The 20,580-nt window shown below is 38.8% G+C and overlaps 1 protein-coding gene across 3 annotated transcripts in view; it reads left to right on the top strand.

Annotated features, from left to right (window-relative positions):
* TSC22D1 (TSC22 domain family member 1) overlaps positions 1-15,663 on the top strand; it is a 155,811-nt gene extending 140,148 nt beyond the window's left edge. Inside the window, exons 1-3 of one of the 3 annotated variants that reach the window (XM_066380861.1) lie at positions 11,905-12,023; positions 13,105-13,156; positions 14,295-15,086. In XM_066380861.1, coding sequence (XP_066236958.1) covers positions 13,154-13,156; positions 14,295-14,552 — 261 coding nt within the window. In that variant the 5' untranslated portion in view covers positions 11,905-12,023; positions 13,105-13,153 and the 3' untranslated portion in view covers positions 14,553-15,086. Of the gene's footprint in view, positions 1-11,904; positions 12,024-12,326; positions 12,688-13,104; positions 13,157-14,294 lie in introns of those variants that run through there. The other 2 variants (XM_066380860.1, XM_066380858.1) reach the window with 2 other exon arrangements.
* The last annotated feature ends 4,917 nt before the right edge of the window (positions 15,664-20,580 follow it).

The raw sequence follows: 20,580 nt of genomic DNA, 5'->3' as shown, positions 1-20,580 counted from the left end.
TATCACTATTTCTTTGGGTCTCTTTGATTTCTTTCATCAATGTTTTAGTTTTCAGCATACAGATTTTGTATATATTTTGTTAGCTTTATACCTATTTCATGTATTTTTATGATATTGTAAGTGGAACTTTATTAAATTTCAATTTTTAATTGTTCATGGTAATTTATTTATTTACTTATTTATTTTGTATTTTTTCGAAGCTGGAAACGGGGAGAGACAGTCAGACAGACTCCCGCGTGCGCCCCACCGGGATCCACCCAGCACGCCCACCAGGGGCGGCGAAGCTCTGCCCACCAGGGGGCGATGCTCTGCCCCTCTGGGGCGTCACTCTGCTGCGACCAGAGCCACTCTAGCGCCTAGGGCAGAGGCCAAGGAGCCATCCCTAGCGCCCGGTCTATCTTTGCTCCAATGGAACCTTGGCTGCGGGAGGGGAAGAGAGAGACAGAGAGGAAGGAGAGGGGGAGGGGGGGAGAAGCAAAGGGGTGCTTCTTCTGTGTGCCCTGGCCGGGAATCGAACCCGGGACTTGCGCACGCCAGGCCGACGCTCTACCACTGAGCCAACTGGCCAGGGCGGTAATATATTTATATATATAGAAATACAATTGATATTCTATATTGAACTTTTTTTCTTATATCCTGTAAAATAAATACACATGCTTCCTATTTGTTTTAGTAGTTTATTTGTGCATTCTTTGGGATTTTTTACATAGATAATCATATTATCTGTGAACAGAAGAAAGGTGGTTTTATTTTTTCTTTCTAATCTGGATTCCTTTTATTTCTTGCTTTGTTTTTGGCCTTATTGCCAGCCAATTACCTCCAGTATGGTATTGAGTAAGAGTGCTGACAGTGGACAGTCCTACCTTGTTTCAATCTTAGGGGGAAGGCATTCATTCTCTTACTGTTAAGTATTTAAGTATGATATCAACTGAATGTTCTTGTATCTGTCCTTTATCAGGCCAAGGGCGATCTCTTTAATTCCTGTTTTGCTGAAAAATTTTCTTTTTTTTAATATCATGAATGGATGTTGAATTTTTTCAAATTGCTTTTTCTGATTCTGTTCAGATCATCCTATAATTTGTTTTTTCTCTAGTCTTTTGATAGAGTGAATTTTGAATGTTTACCTTGCTTTTTTCAGGATAAATGCCATTTGGTCATAATGTTTTATTTGTTACCCTTTTTATATATCATTGGGTTCAATTTGCTAAAATTTTGTTAAGAATTTTTACACCTGTTTATCAGGGCTGTTGTCTGTATTTTTACATTTTTTCCTTCATATGTTTTTGTTTGATTTTAGAATTAGAGTAATGCTGGTCTTATAGGATGAGTTGGGAAGCATTTTCTGTTTTTCAATTTTGGGGAAGAGTTTGTGTAGCATTGGAATGATTTCTTTCTTAAATGTTTAGTGGGATTCACCAGTGAAACCATCTGGGCCTGTGGTTTTTTGTGAAGTAAGATTTTAAACTAAAAGTTAATTTTTAAAGTAGATATAGAGCTACATATGTTATTTCTCAGTAAGTGAATTTGGGTAGTTTGTTCTTTCTAGTAATATGTCCATTTCATCTAAGTTGTTAAATTTATTGAAATAAATTTGATATGTTATATGTTTATCTTAATTCAGCTCAAATTATGCCTTAATTTCCCTTTTGAGTATTTGACCCACAGGTTATTTGGATATGTATTACTTTATTTTCAAACATTGGAGATTTTCCAGATAATTTTTTGCAATTGATTTTTACTTTAATCCCATTGTGCTCATAAAACATAGTTTGTATTATTTGAGTTCTTTTTAATTTCTTGAGATTCGATTTATGGCTCAGAATATGGTCTGTGTTGGTATAACTTCATTGTGTGCTTGAAACACATGTATATTCATGTATATTCTGCAGTTCTTTCATGGAATGTTCTACAAAACCAGTTAGGTTAAGCAGTTGATTAAAGTGTTCTATATTCTTATATTCTGCTTACCTGTTCTTTTAATTATGGAAAGAATATATTGAAAACTCAAACTTTAATTGTGTTTCTTTCTTTTTCTCCTTGCAAGTCAATCAGTTTTTGCTTCATGTATTTTGAAGGTCATAAAAAACATTTAGGATTTTTATGATCTCTTGATGAATTGACCCTTTTATTTGTTATTAAATGATCTTTGGTCTGCAGTCCATTTAATTTGAATAATATAGCCACACTTCAGTGTTTTCTGATTGATAAAATGGAATAGCTTCTTCCATTCTCTTATTTTACCTATTTGTGCCTTTATATTTAAAGTGTATTTCTTGTAGGCAGCATATAGCTGCATCTTGCTTTTTTTTTATCTAATCTGACAAATTTTACCTTTTATTAAAGTGCTTAATTGAGGACATTTACATTTAATGTAATTATTGCTATAGTCGGTTTAAATCTATCTTGCAATGTGTTTTTTTATTGTTCTTTATTTTTCTTTTCTACTTATTCTACCTTCTTTTAGATTGTATATTATGATTCCATTTTCTCTCCTTTTTTGACTTATTAACTATAACACTTTGTTAATATAACCACAAAAATTTACCTGTAGTTATCCCGTGGTATCTGTGGAGAAATGGTTTCCAGGTCTTTGGTGGATACCAGAATCCCTGGATGATCAAGTCTCCTTCACAAAGTGGTGAAAGTCAGTGCATATAAGTTGGCCCTCCGCTTCTGCAGACTTCCAACCACAAATCCAAAACAGTGCAGGTATTTACTGAAAAGAATCCTATATAAATGGACTCATGTAGTTCGGACCGATGTTGTTCAAGTGTTAACTGCACATCTAGGACTTATCACAGTCTTCTTTCAAGTTAGAAGGCCTCTTGGCCTGTGTTCTGTTTGTGTCATACATTTTACATCTGCATATGTTATAGGCCCCTCCACCCCACACATTGTTATTATTTTTGTTTCAGACAATCAATTATCTTTTAAAAGAGATTTAAATAGGAATTTCTTTTTAATTTAACCACTTATTTACCATTCCTGATGCTCTTCATTTTTTGGTGTAGATTCTAGATTTCCTTCTGTTATCATTTTTCCTTCTGCCTGAAGGACTTATTTTAAATTTTCTTATAGTGTAGGACAGTCAGTGAGGAATAGTCCCAGCTATCATGTATCTGAAAAAGAATGGATTTCACCTTCATTTTGACAGATATTTTCACTGGACATAGACTTGTAGTTTGACTGTTTTTAAAATTTTTTGTTTCAGCAGTTTAAAGATACTGCTGCATGGTCTGTGTCTAACTTCTGTCTAGTTTCCAACCAGCAGTCTGTGCCCATTCTTACCTTTGTTGCTCTGTGTGTTATCTACCTTCCTCAGGCTGCTGCTAAGGATTTTCCTTTATCACTGGTTTTAAGCTATGTGATTATTATGTACCTTGTTGTTTTCTCCATAATTCTCTTGCTTGAGGTTTGTTTAGCTTCTTGGGTCTGTGGATTTATTGTTTTAATAAAATGTGAGGAAAATTGCCATTATTTCTTTAAATCTCTTTTCCTCCCTTCTTCCCTCTCCTTTAGGTACTTCACTACATGTATTTGCTTAAAGTTGCCCACAGTTTAATGATGCTTTCTTTTTGATTCAGTTTGGTAGTTTTTATTTTTTGTTTGATTTTGGATAGTTTCTGTTGCTGATAGATCACAAGTATTTCTTCAGTCCTGTCTAATCTGCTGTTAATCCCATGCAGTTTATTTTTCTTCTCAAACATTGCATAGTTCATTTTCATAAACCTAATTTGGGTTTTCTTTATACCATCTATACCTCTACTTAATATGCTAATGTTTTCCTCCACCTTCTTGAACATATAAAAATATGGCTATAATAATTGTTTTAATGTCCTTGTCTAGAAATTATAACATCTTTGTTTTATCTGGGGCATTCTGATTATCTTTCTTCCTCATTATGAATCGTATGTGCTTGCTTGTTTGTATGCCTGGTACTTTTCATTGGATGCCAGACATTGTGGATTATTAGGTGCTAACTGCATTTTATATAATATTCTTGAGCTTTGCTTTGGGACAAAATTAAGTTTCTTGGAAGCAGCTTGATCTTTTCAAGCCTTCCTTTTCAATTATACACAAGACCAAAATAACCCTTCAGTCTAAAACTAATTCCCCCTACTACTTCATCAGCACCCTTCAGAGTATCTGGTGCCCTGTGTTGACAAGTTCTCTTTACTCAAGCAGGTAATAACACCAACCATTCCTGACCCTATGTGACTTCCAGAAAGTGTCCTGCCTGCTTCTGTTGCGTGCGCTCTCCCTCGCTCATGGGGTGCTGAGCAGGGCTCCGTGGAAGCCTGGGGCGCAGAGATCCTCTGCAGATCCCGTTTTCTCTCTTTTATTTTAAAATGATTTTTTAATCAAAGCAATAACTGTACCGACCTAAAGATCAACTAGAGTGAATGGAAAAAAAAATATTAGCAGTTCCTCTTTTGTCAGTCCCCCAGTGTATTCCTCAGAAGCAGGCACTTTTCATTTTTATGTGTTCTCATTTTTGTCTACACATGGTGATGTAATATATTTATACTGTCACTTCTTCCTTTTTCAATATTAGTATTTTCTAATCAAGCTGCACCTAGTAGATTAGGATTTAGCACTTTTTTTTTTGTTTTTTTGTGGGTTTTTTTTGATTAATTTTAATGGGGTGACATTGATAAATCAGGGTACATATGTTCAGAGAAAACAGCTTTAGGTTATTTTGCCATTTGCTTATGCTGCATTCCCATCACCCAAAGTCCAATTGTCTTTCATCACCTTCTAACTGGTTTTCTTTGTGTCCCTTCCCTTCCCCCAAGCCCCTCCCTCTCCTCCACCCCAGCCCGTAACCTCCACACTCTTGTCCATGTCTCTGAGTCTCATTTTTATGTCCCACCTATGTATGCAATCATATAGTTCTTAGTTTTTTCTGATTTACTTCTTTTGCTCAGTATAATGTTATCAAGGTTCATCTATGTTGTTGTAAAAGATCTGATGTCATCATTTCTTATGGCTGAGTAGTATTCCATAGTACATATGTACCAAAGCTTTTTTTTTTTTTTATTGAAAGGAAAGAGTGGAAAAGTTGGGAGATGGGGCAAAGAAGGTATTGGATTATATTTTCTTTTTTTTTTAATTTTTTTTTACTTATTTACTTTTTTAGATTTTATTTATTCATTTTTATTAGAGAGAGAGGGAGAGATTGAGAGAGAACAGGGGGAGGAGCAGGAAGCATCAACTCCTATATGTGCCTTGACCAGGCAAGCCCAGGGTTTTGAACCGGCGACCTCAGCATTCCAGGTCGACGCTTTATCCACTGCGCCACCACAGGTCAGTGTACCAAAGCTTTTTAACCCACTCGTCCACTGACAGACACTTGGGCTGTTTCCAGATCTTCGCTATTGTGAAAATGCTGCCATAACATGGGGGTGCATTTCTTTTTTTCATACAGTGCTATGGTGTTCTTAGGGTATATTCCTAACAGTGGGATAGCTGGGTCAAAAGGCAGTTCGATTTTTAATTTCTTGAGGAATCTCCATACTGTTTTCCACAGAGGCTGCACCAGTCTGCATTCCCACCAGCAGTGCAGGAGGGTTCCCTTTTTTCCACATCCTCGCCAGCACTTATTCTGTGTTGTTTTGTTGATGAGCGCCATTCTGACTGGTGTGAGGTGATATCTCATTGTGGTTTTAATTTGCATTTCTCTAATCATTAGTGATGTTGAGCATTTTTTCATATGCCTATTGGCCATCTGTATGTCCTCTTTGGAGAAGTGTCTATTCATTTCTTTTGCCCATTTTTGGATTGGATTGTTTGTCTTCCTGGTATTAAGTTTTACAAGTTCTTTATAAATTTTGGTTATTAACCCCTTAGCAGATGCATTGTCAAATATATTCTCCCATTGTGTAGTTTGTCTTTTTATTTTGTTCTTATTGTCTTTAGCTGTGCAGAAGCTTTTTAGTTTGATATAGTCCCATTTGTTTATCCTATCTTTTATTTCACTTGCCTGTGGAGACAAATCGGCAAATATATTGCTGTGAGAAATGTCAGAGAGCTTACTGCCTATGTTTTCTTCTAAGATGCTTATGGTTTCATGGGTTACATTTAAGTCTTTTATCCATTTTGAGTTTATTTTTGTGAATGGTGTAAGTTGGTGGTCTAGTTTCATTTTTTTGCAGGTAGTTTTCCAATTTTCCCAACACCATTTGTTGAAGAGGCTATCTTTACTCCAATGTATGATCTTACCTCCTTTGTCAAATATCAGTTGTCCATAAAGGTGTGGGTTTATTTCTGGGTTCTCAGTTCTGTTCCATTGATCTATATGCCTGTTCTTATGCCAGTACCAGGCTGTTTTGAGTACAATGGACTTGTAGTATAACTTGATATCAGGAAGTATGATACCTCCCACTTTATTCTTCCTTTTCAGGATTGCTGAGGCTATTCGTGTTCTCTTTTGGTTCCATATAAATTTTTGGAATATGTATTCTATATCTTTGAAGTAAGTCATTGGTATTTTAATTGGTATTGCATTGACTTTATAAATTACTTTGGGTAATATGGACATTTTAATGATGTTTATTCTTCCTAACCATGAGCACGGTATATGCTTCCACTTGTTTGTATCTTCCCTGATTTCTTTTATCAATGTTTTATAATTTTCCGAGTACAAATCTTTAATCTCCCTGGTTAAATTTATTCCTAGGTACTTTTTTTTGGTTGCAGTGGTAAAGGGGATTGATTCCTTAATTTCTCTTTCTGACAGTTCATTGTTAGTGTATAAAAATGCCTCTGATTTCTGAGTATTAATTTTATATCCTGCCACCTTGCTGAATTCATTTATCAGGTCTAGTAGTTTTTTGATTGTGACTTTAGGGCTTTCTATATACAATATCATATCATCTGCAAATAATGATAGTTTTACTTCTTCTTTTCCAATTTGGATGCCTTTATTTCTTTTTCTTGTCTGATTGCTGTGGCTAGGACTTCCAGGACTATGTTGAATAAGAGTGGTGAAAGGGGGCACCCCTGCCTTGTTCCTGATCTTAAGGGGATTGCTTTTAATTTTTGCCCATTGAGTATGATGTTGGCTGTGGGTTTGTCATAGATGGCCTTTATCATGTTGAGGTATGTTCCCTGTATTCCCACTTTGCTGAGAGTTTTGATCATGAATGGGTGCTGGATTTCATCAAATGCTTTTTCTGCATCTATTGAAATTATCATGTGGTTTTTCTCCTTCCTTTTGTTTATGTGATGAATCACATTGATTGATTTGTGAATATTGTACCAGCCTTGATCCCAAGAATAAATCCCACTTAATCATGGTGTATGATTTTTTTTATATATTGCTGGATCCAGTTTGCTAATATTTTGTTGAGGATTTTAGCATCTAAATTCATCAGGGATATTGGCCTATAATTCTTTCTTTGTGTTGCCTTTGCCTGGTTTTGGAATCAGAATTATGCTCACCTCATAAAAGGAGCTTGGAAGTCTTCCTTCCTCTTGAATTTTTTGAAATAGCTTGAGAAGGATAGGGATTAGTTCTTCTTTGAATATTTGGTAGAATTCACTTATGAAGCCATCAGGCCTAGGACTTTTCTTTTTTGGGGTTTTTTTGATAACTGTTTCAATTTCATTTGTTGTAATTGGTCTGTTTAGGTTTTCTGATTCTTTCAGACTAATTTTTGGAAGATTATATGTTTCAAGGAATTTATCCATTTCATCTAGGTTGTCTAGTTTTTTGGCGTACAGTTCTTCATAGTATTTTCTTACAATATTTTGTATTTTTGTTGTGTCAGTTGTTATTTCTCCACTCTCGTTTCTAATTTTATTTATTTGAGTCCTCTCTCTTTTTTTCTTGGTGAGTCTTGTTAAAGGTTCATCGATCTTGTTTACCTTTTCAAAGAACCAGCTCCTGGTTTCATTGATCCTCTGTATTGTTTCTTGAGCCTCTGTGTCATTTATTTCTGCTCTGATCTTTATTATTTCCTTCCTTCTACTAGCTCTGGGCTTTACTTGCTGTTCTTTTTCTAGTTCTTTTAGATGTAGGATCAAGTTGTTTATTTGAGCTCTTTCTAGCTTCTTGAGGTATGCCTGTAATGCTATGAACTTCCCTCTCAAGACTGCTTTTGCTGTGTCTCACAAATTTTGAGTTGATGTATGCTCATTATCATTCGTTTCTAGGAATTTTTTGGATTTAGCACTTTTAAACCATTCTTATGACTTATTTTTTTCTTCCCCAATAAAGTTACCTTTTTAAAGTTAAGCCAATAAAATATTAATATAATCATGTAAAATTTATTTATAAGCATACTATTTTTCTCGCTTTTGCTTTCTGTAAAACTGTCTTCAAGCTTATCTAATTGCTCCATTAGGTGTGTCATATACCTATCTATAGGTCCTCTCGCCCCTGCAACTGCTTCAATGTTTCTCTGTTTGTTCCTGTGGCAGCACTGGGACCTGAAGGCTCCCCGCCCCCTTACAGATGCGCTGCTGCTGAGTCCCTGGTTCATGTGTCCCATGCCTTTCTCTCGCTGTCTCTCTCCCCCCTTCTTTTTTTTTACTTTTGAAATAAACACTTTATTTTTTAAAATTTTATATTATTGTGGTAAGTACACTTATTCTGACATCCATGCTCTTCACAGAGTTTTAAACGTACAGCACAATATTGTAGGCTATAGGTACAGGTTGTATATAGCCGATGCCTAGAATTTATTCATCTTGTTTATTCCTTTTTCTAGATTTGTTTCTCTGTTTTGGTGTCTGAAATGTCAGAAAATGTATTTATTATATCTCTATCTACACTTAGATGATGATTTGGCCAATTGAAAAATGTTTTTCTTCCAGAATTTTAAGGACATTTTCTCCATTGTTGTCTGGCAGCCAGCACAACCATTCTGACACTAGTTCTGGTGTTTGGAACTATTTTAGTCCCATGTAGAAGTGTTCAGGATTTTCTCTGTCCAAGAGATCTTTAGTTTCATGATGATGTGTTTTGGTTTAGGGCTTTTTTCATTTATTGTGGTAGCCATTTGGTCATTCATTTAATATGGAGATTTGTGTGCCCTTCAGTTCTAGAACAGTCTTAAATTATCTTTTATAATTTCCTTCCCTCTGTTCTGTGTTTTTGGAAGTCATTCTATTTTGATGCTGGATCTCCTAGACTCATCACATAGTCTCTTATCTTTCCATTTCATCTCTTTTTCGTTTGTTCTACTTTTTGGAAGATTTCCTCAACTTTATCTTCCAACTTTCTTATAGAAATCAAGGAAAAATAAAAAAGGTTGAATTTTCTTGTTTTGCTTCTTTTGAATTGCATCTTGTCTGACCCAGCACTAGAACCTTACTTGTTTATCTGCAAGTCACCTTTAACTGAGAATCCTACAGTTTCATTTCCTAAACCTGGTAGCCCTATTCCCAGTGCCTAGTGAGAGTAAACAGGCAAAGGGGAAGTGACCTGCAGTGCCTAGACAACAATGGTTGGGTCAGGTGCAGGGTTAGATATGCTTTATAGCCTCTTTCCTAGCAGTCACTTTAGATTTAGAAAAAGTTTGGACAGAGGAGAAATCGAATATCCATTTGAGTGATGGATTTCCCAACTGTTACCTATATTGGTCAAGTCAGATCAATTTTGGAAGAAAAGCACTTGTTATTGGGTTAGAAACATACAAGCCTTACCCTTGCTCCTCTTCTCATACCCTAACATGTGTTGCTACTAATATGCAGAAGTGATTGAATTGGAACGCAGGTAAAAAAGGCTCTTAGGCAAAACAGAACAGAAAAACAAATACAACAGCAACAAAACACCCAGTCTTAGATGTCCAGGCTATTTCCTGTGCTTCATATTCCCCCATGGAGTGAGAGAACTAGTCTGTGCTTCAGATATTTCTGACATATGGGTTTTCCTACATGGAGTTTTCCTCCAATTCCTTTGCCTTCTTTTTTAAATTATCTTTTCAGTTTTCATATAAAAATCTATTTTTAAAGAAATCTAACACATTTATTTGAAAGATAGGAAAAGAAATATGTTTCCAATCTATTTATGTAGTATATTTTTTGGCCATACAAATACTCTGGAAATATATACACAAACGTTTAAGGATGTATGCACAACAACATTTCTTGCAATTTTATTTAAAATAGTAAAATATTGGAGATGACTAAAATGTTCCTCTGTAGGTATATGGGTTAGACTATGTATGGTGGCTTATATTTTGGCTTCTGGAGCTTAATACAGTGGATGATCAGTTGAAATGAGTGAAATGAAAACCAACTTCTGTTTGTGTTTAAACACATCATGAATAAATAAAATTTAGTTAATTCATTAATTTAAACTTTAGCTGGGATTTTAAAATTTATTTCTTTATATGACCTTAAAGTTTTGTTTTTTTCAGCTTTTTTTATAGCTTAAGATGATGCTTTAATTTTTCCTGGGCAGCTCAAATATGTAAATAGGCTTAATTACAGATAGTTTTAGTGATAACTTGATCTTTTAAATTTAGAAACTATCAATGTAGCAATTAATAATACTGTCTAGCATTTAAAGACATAGGGATCACAGGCCTGCTCCCCAAATTATGATTTATAAGCTTCCATTTACTGTTTTTTACTAAAAATGGGTGCCTTCCTCAAATAAATGTCTATTTTGATATAGTATATGAATATTAATTTTTATAAATTATAAATATGCTAACAAATGTTCCTACTTATTCAAAAACAAAGCTTTAAAATAGGGAGATTGATATGAATTTTACAATAAAAAGTTACTGCTCTAGAGTCAGTTACACTTTAGTTTTTAACCCAAAAGAAAATGCCCTTTTCCCTCATCTACTACATTTACCAGATTTGGTTCCTAATCACGCTGTACATTTTTTCAAATCAAATGTTCCCTGCCAGCCTTGGGTCAACTTAAAAGAATGTCTGAAAGGCTCTGATGACAATTAAAATATCCTCAATTAATAGGATGCTGCTTGAGGGAAAATGCTTGTTTCAGAGAAAAGACAAGACTATGTGTGTGTGTGTGTGTGTGTGTGTGTGTGTGTGTGTGTGTGTGAATAGAATATATAGATATGTATATGTCCTATGGGAAAATTTTATGTTGGAATTATTTGTGATATGACTTGCCTATGGATTAGAAAAATATTTTTTTCTTTTTAGTTCCTGGTTTTATAGTATTATGCCATTAGAGGGCAGTGTTGTAGAGGTTAAATTTGCCGCCTTAAATGTAATGAACTGAAAACTTTGTAGTTTACAATAAGCAAATTTAAGACCTGAGATTTTTAGTATCTTAAATTGTAACGTCAGTGATGCATCCCTGAAAATATTTCAAATTAATAGAGGAAATACATAATGGTTTAAAGTATTTTACACCCAGATCTCTTGATTTGGGTTTGGAGCAGGGAAGTATTTGGTCAGTGTGGCCAAAAGGTGAAATTCTTTACAGTGTCAGCTGCTCTAAAGGTTTTCTCTATAGGAATAACCAGTTAACTCCCAAAAACTTGCCTTGGGAACTTACTGAAGACAGATCTATGTAGGATTCACCCTGTGGAGAGACTTTTCTAGCTATAGGTGGAAGAGAAGGAGGTACAATTTTAAGACTAATGACTCTAAGGACATTTTGGGAGGTTCCACTTGATTATATCTGGTAGATTCCCTTTTGCTTCGATATATATATGCCTAGCAGACTATGTATGTTTTTTGTTTTGTTTATACAAGTAATTAAGAAATTCACGAAAGGATAGTATTTCTTAAAAAGCAAATGTGATTTTTCACTCTAAGACCAAGTGTAAAATTCAGTAGCTTTTAAAATGAAGTACTATTACAGTAAGGTTATTACCTTTACAAATAAAACCGCCCATAAAATCCTCCCGTTACTGGTGCCTGTAAGAATTAGATAATTGAAATCGAGACACTGGAGCTCCTGCAAGTCTTAGCGGTGGGACTGGGCATGCCCAGTAGCTCAGACGGTTCTGGTTGCAAATAGGAAGCTTTCGCCGCTCGGCAGCCGCAGGGACAAGCAGCTCCGGGGACGGGGTCTGACTCCCATAAACGTAAGCACGTGCGGGGCCCCAATCGTATTTTTTCGGAACCCTTGACTTTTTTTTCCAAAACTGTGGTTTGGCTTTTCGAGGCCGTGGCGGTCTCGGAGGCCCCGGACCCCGGCCTCTGCGAGTGCGGCCTTAGCCAGCCCACCCGAAGAGCGGGATCGGGAGGCTGGGGGCGGGGAATTGGAGGGGGGGGGGGGTGGCTGCGAAGCGGTAGGAGGGCGGGGAAGGGAGAAGGGGCGGCTCCAGTGGCGTGCTGGCCAATTGACGCGGCTCTTCCCTGCATATATTTTGAGGCGAGACAGGAGCCCTAGTCTAGATTCTAGTAGATCCCGGCAGTCGGCCTCGGAAGCTTCTCAGCACAGCGCTGTGATCGGCAGCTTCCCAGGGTCGCCAAGTCCCAGAAGCCGGGTCTCTTTAAATTAGGGCAGCTGTTTCCTATTTCTCCCTGGGCTGCAGGAAGCTAGAAGATTTTTATCTAGCTCAAACAAGGCTGCTGGTATTCCCTCTTTTTTTCCGCGAGGGTGTTTTTTGGCTGCAATTGCATGAAATCCCAATGGTGTAGACCAGTGGCGATGGATCTAGGAGTTTACCAACTGAGACATTTTTCAATTTCTTTCTTGTCATCCTTGCTGGGGACTGAAAACGCCTCTGTGAGACTTGACAATAGGTAAATGCCGGTTGGGATAGTTTCTTTAAATTTACTCGCGAGATACTTGTAATAATGCAGGTGAAAGATAGCCAGACGAATTCCTTTGTCCATTGCTGAGAGTCTATGGTGACATGGATGTTGCTTTTTGCAATGTTTAGAATTTAGACTTCTTTTCGCCAGCCTGGCCAGAGAACAGTCTTTTATCACATTATGTAATTTAGCCCTTTGTGGCTCACTAAAATGGGGAAATGTCTGGATATTCGTTGGTAAGCGAGGGGCTTATGTTTTCTGGAGGATGATATATTACACAGCTCTAAAGACTATTTCAGAAAGGATGCTAGAAACATCACAGAATTTGGAGAATCCATTTTGTATGTGTGTTGGACGTTTAAGATAAATTCCATTTATCGATCCCCCCCCCTTTTTTTTTTCCAGCTCCTCTGGTGCAAGTGTGGTAGCTATTGACAACAAAATCGAGCAAGCTATGGTATGTACTGATTAAAAATCACCTGTACTAGATGTGGGCACAGTACAAAAAGCGAGATGTCTTGGTTCAGAACCAGTGCATTCATAGGTGATGATTGCTCTTCATACATTTAGAAATGCCTGCACTGCCTCCGTTCTGCCAGCATGAAGCCACGTCCCAAGGCTGCTTTGGAGAAAAGGGGCGCTGTGAGGGTATTAAATGTTCTCTCCAGGACCAATTTCTTATAACGCCGAGATTTGCGCAGAGGCGTCCCTTTTTTGCTGGGGTATTATTGGGAAGCGCTGGCCCAGCGTGTCCAGTTGTGGGCACATCTTTAGGGATGTAGCTTTACTAGGAGTCCTAAGATTTACTGGGGAGCCCGGCGTTGGGGGGAGGCCCAGACGTGGGGATCTCGGGAAGGGTCTTAGACGGGGCACAGATGGATCCCAGTGATGTAGGCTACTGCACAATTAAGACGAATCCGAAAAAAGTTTTGTCTTCCCAGCCTGCGCCTGAATTTCTCCTATTTTTTATTTCCGCCTTGGCGTTCTTTGTTATTGGAGCAGCGCCTGTGGCTCTTCTCACGGGATTCTCTGCCCACTGTTGCTAGGCAAACTCTGAACCTTTAATTCGGAGCTATAAATAAATCGAACTCTCATTGGCTGAAATGTCTGCCCAGGTTTCTGTGATGTCAGCTTAATCTCGAAAAGAGGGGGGTAAGGGTGGAGGGAGGAAAATGCGGCAACACGCTCCGTAGGAACTGGCTGCAGCCTGTGTTGAGGAAGGCGGGAGGGAGGGGGGCGGCTTGGAGGCGGGGAAGTGGCTACAGTTGCTGCGGGCCTGGACATCCCTGCGGCTAGGCTCCTGGGCGAGTCAGAGCCCCAGTGCATGATGCCATCTCAAATAGGAAACATGACTGCGTTGCTGGCCACCCGTTGCAAAGAAAGCATAGAATTTTTTAAAAAGTTGATCACTTTTTACATTAAACTTGAGTATTGTACAGTGGTGATCATTTTCAGTAGATTTCCTCCGCTGCCATTTTCTATGAACAATAAAGGCAAGATACGTAAACTGTTAGGGAGAGCCAAGCAAAATGATTTGAGAAATACGGAGTTTGGGAAATAGTAAGTTAAACCCTTTTTCTCCCTCTCCCTTTCAGGATCTGGTGAAAAGCCATTTGATGTACGCAGTTAGAGAGGAAGTGGAGGTCCTCAAAGAGCAAATCAAAGAACTAATAGAGAAAAATTCCCAGCTGGAGCAGGAAAACAATCTGCTGAAGACACTGGCCAGTCCGGAGCAGCTTGCCCAGTTTCAGGCCCAGCTGCAGACCGGCTCCCCCCCTGCCACCGCACAGCCACAGGGGACCACGCAGCCCCCGGCCCAGCCGGCGTCCCAGGGCTCAGGACCAACTGCATAGCCTCTTACGGCCCCACAGAACTGGCTGCTGCTGTCTGAACTCAACAGACCTGCGATGATGTCCTAGGGGGAATCCGCCTCCACAGTCACCCATTTCACTGCTCACTGCAAAAGAAACGTGAGACTGACATATGCCATTATCTCTTTTTTCCAGTATTAAACACCCATATGCTTTTGGCTTGAAGAAATTTCTTAGTTGGGTGAAATAAAAGATGAATAAGAGAATTAGCTTGGATATACTGGGACCTCATGCAGCTTGGCAGAGATTTGAGAAATGGTTTAATTCATGCTGAGGAGCTGTGTGCCTTTCCATCCCTTCCCTGCTCCCCGCCCTCACTTCTAAGAGCTCTCTGCCTGCCTGTAGTTGACGACATGGGGTCACGGAGCAGTGGAGCTCCACTGGACTGTCCTCTCCTCTTCTCCCCATGAGGAGCTTGGAGGTAAAAGAAAAGACTGGTGCATAGTCTCACCTAAGATGAGGGGAGAGAGTTCATTGTACAAACTGATGACCGTCACTAAAATCTATAAAAACAAATAGTATTGTGTGCCTCTTTCTGAAACAGTGGATGACACAAAACTAGTAGAGACTAAAAGATGACAGGTAGCTGGGACCTAGGCTATCTTACCATGAAGGATGTTTTGCTTATTATATATTTGTGTATGTAGTGTAACTATTTTGTACAATAGAGGACTGTAACTACTATTTAGGTTGTACAGATTGAAATTTAGATATTTCATTGGCTGTTTAAGAGGTGTGGGTTGTCTTTATATAGAGATCTACATGAAAAATGCTATGTGAAGAAAACCGCACCTGAAGAAATTTTAAGAATTTGACACAGTTAGTCACTTTGTGTAATCTGAAATCTTCTAGCTGCTGAATATTTTGAAGTAAATCTCTGTTCACTGAAGTCTTCTGATTGAGCTGGTTGAATACTTTGAACATGATCAGTTCTAGCTAATGAGATGACTCCCAGTAGGGGTTTCTGCATATTACCTGTATAGTAGTTATATGCATATGTTTCTGTGCATGTTCTCTACACAGTTGTAAGGTGTCACTGTATTTAACTGTTGCACTTGTCAACTTTCAATAAAGCATATAAAATGTTGATAAACAGGTGTTTTCATGTTACAGTGTTAACATAATTGCAGTCATTTCCACAACTATTTCTGTGTAAAGTTATAACAGTTTGACTAGTAAAATTCTGAAGAGTGGTAAAAGGGTCGGACAAAGTAGGGGTGCTAGTGGTTTTACTATAGAAGTAAAAGGAAACAGACATTTCATTATTTCTGCCTGTGTAGTAGAGAGACATAGGGAGACAGGAGCTTAGTTCTTCAGACTAGTTGACCTGAACAAGTGGCTTCACCTCTCAGAGCTGATATGGGGCACAAAAGAGATAATCTCTAAGTTCCCCTGTGGCTTTAAATTTCTAGGAGCCCATGAAAGTCTTAATCTTCAAGTGTTCACCAGCTGAGAGGGGAATGAGCCTTATCCTGTATATAATCCCACTAAGCAGCTTTAGGATCAAAAGATGGATGTTAGAGAAGCTAGTTTGCACTTTAAGAAGCCCTAGGTTGGGATGCCTCTCCTAGTGTGGACTGAGGTTCCAGCTCCTAGGAATGTCCAAGTAAAGAACAGGATGATTCCAGGAGTCTCCTCTACTGAATTTGAGGTGAGTCCAGGTGAACCAGGGTACCCTTCCCAGTGGATTCCTAAAGGCTGTAGAATAGGCCGAAATTTAAAATGTGATGGAATCTTAAAGCAAATGGGCACCTGAGAAGTGAGCCTGAGGGGTCCCACCCTGTTCTGGGAGCGCTGTCGGCTCCTGGGACATTAAACAGGACGGGTTAATCAGTCTCTGATCTGCCCCAGGACCCCAGCCAGGGCTGCTCTCCTGCCCCTCCACCCAGTGGGAATCCCCAGAGCCGACTCGAAGGCCTGTCTATGGCCTTGCAGAAAACAAGGACTTGGCTTTTCTGGACTTTTTCATTCTCTAATGTAGAGCTGTTGGGAGGTGGATAGGTGAATGGAACATCAGAGGTCCCTGAAAGGAAATGAATGGTGTGCGTGTGTTATAAGGCTGTGTTGTAAGGCTCAGAGCTACTTGTGGCCACACACAGCTCACAGCGAAGGAGTAACTGCTGACCACCATCAGCTGGTGGCAATTGCCATAAAGAGCGTTTGGGGAAATTGGAGAGGACTTAAAAATCTGTCATGTGAGTATAAAGGTTATATAACTTTGACTTAGAGATATTCATGTAGTAATTATATTTCCTTAAAAAAGCAAACTATAGTGAAAAGAAATATCTAGCCATTTCGTCTTTGATGTTTCCAAAGAACATCCTCAATACCAAAGGTGGTAATTATGGAAAGTTTGAGAAATTACATGTCAATGTATCATTAAGATAATAGAGAACTTTCTTCTAGGATATTTAATAGAATTTGGGGCCATTTTGTTTAAAATGTGATATTCCTGTGACATTTTTGGAGCTGAATATTGTATGTGAAATAAGTGAGTTAAAATCAAAAGGTGTTTTTCCATACACGTTCATTTTAGTAATCACTAAACATGCTTTAAATCAGCAATTTTCAACCTTTTTCATTTCATGGTACACATAAACTTATTTCTAAAATTCTGTGGCACACCAAAAAAAATACTCCTTGCTGATCTGACCAAAAAAAAAAAAAATGTGTAATTTTGATTCATTCATACCACATTGCTATTGTTGTGTTGGCTGTTGGCTATGGTCATTTTTGTATTTGTCAATCTAAGGGAAAAGAGGTCAGTGCCCCAACTAAATAGCCAGGTACTGCACGTTTTAAAAATTGTTATAGCACACCATTGTGCCTCTTGCGACATACAGTTGAAAACTGCTTTAAGTGATTGACTTGTATTTCAGGATGTTTAAGGTAATTTTAAAAGACATCTTTCTATGTATTTACAGACATGATTAGGCCTTTGTAGGCCTGTGAGCTATTGTATAATTGACTAGACCACCCAGTGTTCAGTGAGCAGGACAGATCTGACGGCAGCGGGACGTTGTACCAGCACTGCTGTTCCTGACGTCAGCAGTAGCAGCAGGAGGGAAGGAGAAACAGAAGGAATTTTTTATGATTTTAATGTCTATTTTCTGTTTCAAATGAACAATGTTCATAACTCAGTGATTCTGTGCTTTTTTTTTTGGCATACTTTTAAAGCAAAAATTTATCTTTCGATATGTGAATACGCAATGCCAGAATCAGTTTTAAGTTTATATATAGAAATGTATAAAAGTTAATTATAACTGAAATTAGAAATGCACATTAATTTCAATAGATATGCTCTGCTTTATATGAAAAAAGTGGTTGGAGCTACCAAGGACCTGATGCCACTACTGCTTTCCGACAATAAGGGCATAAAGATTAGAAAGAGACAGAGAAAATGAAGTTCCCTCCAGATAAAACTGCCTGAAAACGGACAGATGTGCCCAGCAGTGGATCACGGAGCCAGATTGTTCAGTGAGCTTCCTGCACCGACATGGGGAGAACCCCGAGCGGAGGGGCCTGGCCTGGCCCTGTGGGAACTGGCAGTGTGACCTGTGGACGGAGAGGGGAACCTCACACCCCATCTCCTCTGTAAAATGAGGAGTTGTATCAGATCATGAAGATTCTGTCCTGCTGTAAGATACTGCAATCCTCTGCTTTTTACAATCGCTATGTTATTCTAACTTTTTGCAGAGAATATGCTGTTTTGTTTGTTTACTTCTTGGGCTAAAATTAATTTAGTTTTAACCCTAGCTCTGCCAGTGACCTTGGCAAGTGACTTTACTTGCATGCTAAGGTGGGGACATGCTCTCTTCACAAAGTTTTTTGTAAAGACAATGCTGAGAAGCAGGAAGCGCAGAGATGGGTTTGGAGCAAGTGTTCAGGAAACGTTAGACTTTGATTCTTGGGTCGTTCATCCTCTTGTTATGTTTATTCATACATATTTGTATTTTTTGTAAGAATATAGCTATGGCAGTTTTATTTTCCAATAGCTTTGATTTAGCATCTGATTACAGTGGTGGCTGTTAAAACTTTATTACAAAAAACACCTTTTAAAAACTCCCATTTAGAATATCGACAGAATGTACCATTTTTTTCTGTATCAAAGACATAATACGTAACAGCAGCTATGTCATCTATCTGGGTTAGAGAGGAATTAGCTGAGAATTGCTCGTGTTTGGAAATCAGATTGCCGGAAGCAAATACACAGTTATGGTCGGGTATATATATCTTAAAATTTTAATTTCTTATAGAAAAAAGCTGTGTGTGAAACAATGCTATGGAATGCCAGGCAGGCCCAAAGTCACGGGTTAGTAACCAGGCTCTGGCAACAACCATTGGGAGGTTCAGTGGCTGTTTTAAAATGTGCAAAGTTACTACAATATTACGATATAAATCTGTGCTTCAGTGCGGGTGTTCTGGAAACATGTCTGTGGGAGGTGAGTGAAGAGAGAGGAAGACAACTGGAAGTGGTAGGGCATTTGTACTCCATCCACAGAGTGATGGGACCAGTTGCTACTTAGCTCCATTCAGTGGTTGCTGTGTGGGAATTCAAGCACTTTGTTGTCAGATCCTCCCAATGTTTCAAGAGCCAGGCTCTATCTGAAAATTTCTGATGTTTGTACACAGTGCAGACCAAACGAAAGCACACCTATTACGCTGACTTGGCCCCCAGGGCTCAGGTTTCCACCCCCTGCTTTCTGTATCAGTCTCGAGAACCAGACTCCTGTCCTAAATCGGCACTCATCCTTCGGCACAATACAAAATGAAACAACTTTTTTGATTAGAGAACGAGGGCACAGGCTCTCTGGTAAGCTGTGTTACTTCATCCAGAGAACTTTTTTTTAAAATTTATTTTAGAGAGGTCAGAGAGTGAGAGATAGAGAGAGAGGTGGGAGGAGCAGGAAGCATCAACTCCCATATGTGCCTTGACCAGACAAGTGCAGGGTTTTGAACCAGCGACCTCAGCGTTCCAGGTCGACGCTTTATCCACTGCGCCACCACAGGTCAGGCCAGAGAACATTTATTGAGTACCTTCTCCATGCCAGAGATAGTGTAGTGCAGTGGTCCCCAACCTTTTTGGGCCACAGACCAGTTTAATGTCAGAAAATATTTTCACAGACCGGCCTTTAGGGTGGGACAGATAAATGTATCACGTGACCAAGACAAGCGTCAAGAGTGAGTCTTAGACGGATATAACAGAGAGAATCTGGTCATTTTTTAAAAATAAAACATTCAAACTTAAATATAAATAAAAGAAATAATGTAAGTTATTTATTCTTTCTCTGCGGACCAGTACCAAATGGCCCACGGACCGGTACCGGTCCACGGTCCAGGGGATGGGGACCACTGGTGTAGTGAACAGCCACACAGTCTGCCCTCAAGGACAGCAGCTGCCTTTAAGATAAATGAGGCACTTTGTTTTTTTTTAAGAACCCTTGTTAAATGGGTAGTATTTGCTCATGGTGGTATAAATCCCTCCACTACATTGTATAGCCGACTCATTTAGGGACAAGTGCTTGCAGATGTGCATGCTGCAAGGTTGTATCACACAGGCCCCAGATTTCCAGGAATAACATATTTCAGTTAAGGTGATCTGCCCTACCGTGTCGGGTGCATTCAGTTCACATCTTGACAGTGGTTTGTAGTCACTGCAGACTAGGAGACCAAGAGAACAGAAGACTTGGTTTCTCTCCTTACAAGAGAGCGGTTGCAGTGCTAACCTACCATACCAGTTTGCCAGGGACCCCGAGTTCCTGGGAAGTGGAACTTTCAATACTAAAACCAGGAAAGTCCCAGACAAACTGAAACAAGTTGGTCTCCCTAGATCCCGTTTCCTCTTTTACTTGGACACACAGTTAAATTACATCTCCCAGCCCCTTGAAGTTAGGTGTGACTAAGGGACTCAGTTTTAATCAATGGATTAAGAGCTGACAGAACCAAATACTTTCAGATGTGGCCATGAGAGAACTGTTTCAGTGATCTGTGCTCCTTCCCCGACACTGAC

The sequence above is a fragment of the Saccopteryx leptura genome, chromosome 4, assembly GCF_036850995.1.
Source record: "Saccopteryx leptura isolate mSacLep1 chromosome 4, mSacLep1_pri_phased_curated, whole genome shotgun sequence".
Classification (NCBI taxonomy): Eukaryota; Metazoa; Chordata; class Mammalia; order Chiroptera; family Emballonuridae; genus Saccopteryx; species Saccopteryx leptura.
Note: the sequence above shows the minus strand (reverse complement) of the source record. Positions and strands in the feature narration are given on the sequence as shown.